This window comes from Zingiber officinale, chromosome 3A (assembly GCF_018446385.1).
Source record: "Zingiber officinale cultivar Zhangliang chromosome 3A, Zo_v1.1, whole genome shotgun sequence".
Classification (NCBI taxonomy): Eukaryota; Viridiplantae; Streptophyta; class Magnoliopsida; order Zingiberales; family Zingiberaceae; genus Zingiber; species Zingiber officinale.
This window is the reverse complement of record NC_055990.1, coordinates 137744311-137747076: the sequence shown is the minus strand read 5'-3', so window position 1 is coordinate 137747076 and position 2766 is coordinate 137744311. Positions and strand designations below refer to the sequence as shown.

Sequence of the window (2766 nt, the reverse complement as noted above, 5' to 3'; positions counted from 1 at the left end):
GAGAAAGCTCAAAAACTCAAGACTTTCCTAGGTTTTCTTCTACAAGAGTTTTCAACGATTAAACATGGTATATACTAGCGAAACCTAATCTAGCATTAACATAATAAATCGAAGAAAACAATTTAAATTATATAGCCATAGAAAACGATGAGACAAAGTCATGGCTATGATACTAATTGATAAGTTCATGTTTTCTCGAATCTCATAAATTTTAACAACAAATAAAGAAATCAAAGAGATTAAAAAAACACGAAACATAGATTTTGTTTCATCGGATCATGACATAGCAATTAAAAGCATAAACAAATAACTAAAAGAAACTTAATTGAAGAATCATCCTTATCTTTAGAGTCGTCCAAGTAATCTAGAAATCCTTAAGGCAAAAGGAGCAGAAGTAAAGAGAGAAAATCTTTCAAGGAAATTAAGGGGTGATGACATCGCAAAACTTCTGCGAAACAAGAAGTTAAGTCAAGATCCCTAAACCCTTGGAGAGCAACCCTATATATAATAGACATTTATTATCAACTCATAGATGATTATGGATACAAATAATGAGTTCTCACATACTATGCCCATATCCAATAACTCGATACCCAATAACCTTAAGTTAAATCACTTAATAGGTTTTGATATCGCAAATTTTAAATCACATGTGAAATCACCATAAGAGATATTAAATCCAACACAAAGCCTATGAAGCAAATCTAATTATCATACATGCATGACACTTCTTGTACTAGCCTACACGGGTATAGCTGAGATAGTAAGTGGATGAAAGTTTACCACTTGAGGTCGAAGAGTCGAACCTTTGGATTAGTGGGACGTAAATCTCTACACCTCATATAACTTATCCCCATCCGCTTGCCTCTTCAGTGATTGTTATTTATTTTCTCTGTGTTGGTCTTGGGACAAGCTGACGGAGGCACTGGGAGAGAGCGTTTCATCTTTTGCCACATGACACTCCCTGTACTATATCTGTCTCGCTTCTGCATTTCACCTGTAAAAAAACCTGAAGATCTAAAGCCATGAAAGACTGCATGGTTCATCGCTGCTGGAAGAAGCCTCCTCCTCTTCTCTCCTCCCTCAATCAACAGATCAGATAACAACTTCATTGCTGCTGACTTCTCTGAATCCTTCACTCTCGGCTTTCGATCCCCAAAGCTAACAAGGACGGAGTTATTGTCTATCTCAACCTGAACAGAGGATATGTATTCTTTCTTATGTGCAGGGCCGTCCTCCTCAACAATCCTGCAGGTCTCGTACAGTTTGCTTGATCGTTAGATATTATTCTGCAGGTTTCGTGCACTTGCTAGATTAGCTGATAAAGGTAGGATTTTGGATTACTGACCTATATACAGGACACCCCCAATGGTTTTTGCCACACAGACTGTGAAGTCTCTGCTTGCATTCAACGTCTTTCTTCCCTGCTGCTTCATTTCCGGTGGTTACAGAGCACGATTCGGCCACCGGGGAGGCTGACAACAGTCGCAGGGCCATCCGCGCCGCATTGATCCTAGCCATTAGTTTCTGCTCCGAGGACGCCGTGCAGACAAGCTGTCCGTCCACGAGAATGGAGACGATGTTCAAAGAGCCCTCAATCTGGTTCTTGATGCCCAGCCTTCGGCCGTTCTTTTGGCAGAACATGTAGAGGGCAGCCACCGGCTGCTCCTCCACAGTCTCCTCGGTGATGATGGGTTCCAGCATCCCCCGGAAAACCTGATTTCCGAGTTTGAATCTTGGAGCAGTCAGCGGAAATTAAGGGAGAGAAAAGAGGGTTTTTGTTGTTGTTTTTCTTATCGAGATTTTACCTTCCAGAAGGTCTCGAGGTTGTAATCGCAGTCGATGTAGACGGCGGCGGCGAAGGACTCGACGATGTCGGCGAGCACTTTGGGGGCCTTGATGGAGCCGCCGTGCTGCAACCTCCCCGCGTCCTCCATCGCTTCCTTCATCACCATCGCCGTGAAGTCCTCCACCTGATCGGAGACGAAGAACATTAGGGTTAGCTCCATCACCAAAAGGAAAGCTGGGAAACAGAGGGTTCGTTCATGAACCAAGTGGTCGAGGGTCGCGGAGTTGTGGCGGAGGAAGCGGTAGAGGCCGTGGCGGACCGCAACGCGGGCGAGCTTCTCGGTGGAGATGTTGGCGGCGCGGAGGAGCGTGAGGGGGCCAGGGTCGAGGGTGGGGTTGGTGAGGAAGACGAACTTAGTGACTGCGAGGCCGAGGACGGCGTCGCCGACGAACTCGAGACGTTGGTACGAGGGCTGGCCGTCGACGGAGGAGTGGGTGAAGGCCTCCTCCAACAGCAAGCGGTCCTTGAACTTGTAATCGCCGAGAATGCGCTCGATCGCCTCCACCTCCATCGAACACCTCGATCTCCGTCGCCGGTTGACGTCAAATCCGTTGGAAAATTGATTTTGAACTAAGTGCGTGGAAGACTCAGATGCATCAAATGAAGAGAAAAGTACTTGCCACTTGATCTGAGCCGTTAATTTCAAAATAGATGCATTAGATGAACCCAATAAAGAAACATTTTGTTCCTTGAAAAGAGATGTATTCATCCAATTCAAAGATATGAATCATCCAATTCAAATCGGATGGATGAAATTTGATTGAATCGAGAAATTCTTTGAACACTTTAAAAAGGTATAAATGTCTCACATTTTGTCATTTTATTCATTCAATTCAAAGTGAAGTAAATATTACATTTTATACTTGTATTCAAAGAGTTCGATAAACTTCTTCGAGTAAGAGATTTTATAATTTGTT

General features: G+C 43.7%; 1 protein-coding gene across 1 annotated transcript; it reads right to left on the bottom strand.

Annotated features, from left to right (window-relative positions):
- Positions 1–501: 501 nt before the first annotated feature.
- On the bottom strand, positions 502–2399 carry LOC122054068 (ribonuclease 3-like protein 2). Its single transcript, XM_042615908.1, has 4 exons — positions 2052–2399; positions 1809–1973; positions 1349–1716; positions 502–1248 (listed from the first exon to the last, which is right to left on the bottom strand). Exons 1-4 carry the CDS (start codon positions 2358–2360, stop codon positions 870–872), a joined length of 1221 nt encoding a protein of 406 aa, XP_042471842.1. The 5' UTR covers positions 2361–2399; the 3' UTR covers positions 502–869.
- Positions 2400–2766: the final 367 nt, after the last annotated feature.

Excerpts from the sequence above, each read along its gene's own strand:
- LOC122054068 (XM_042615908.1), bottom strand. The coding sequence starts at position 2,360 with ATGGAGGTGGAGGCGATCGAGCGCATTCTCGGCGATTACAAGTTCAAG. Across the intron at positions 1,974-2,051 it reads CCGCGACCCTCGACCACTTG|GTGGAGGACTTCACGGCGAT; the intron begins GTTCATGAACGA and ends GTCTCCGATCAG. Across the intron at positions 1,249-1,348 it reads TGGGGGTGTCCTGTATATAG|GATTGTTGAGGAGGACGGCC; the intron begins GTCAGTAATCCA and ends CGAGACCTGCAG.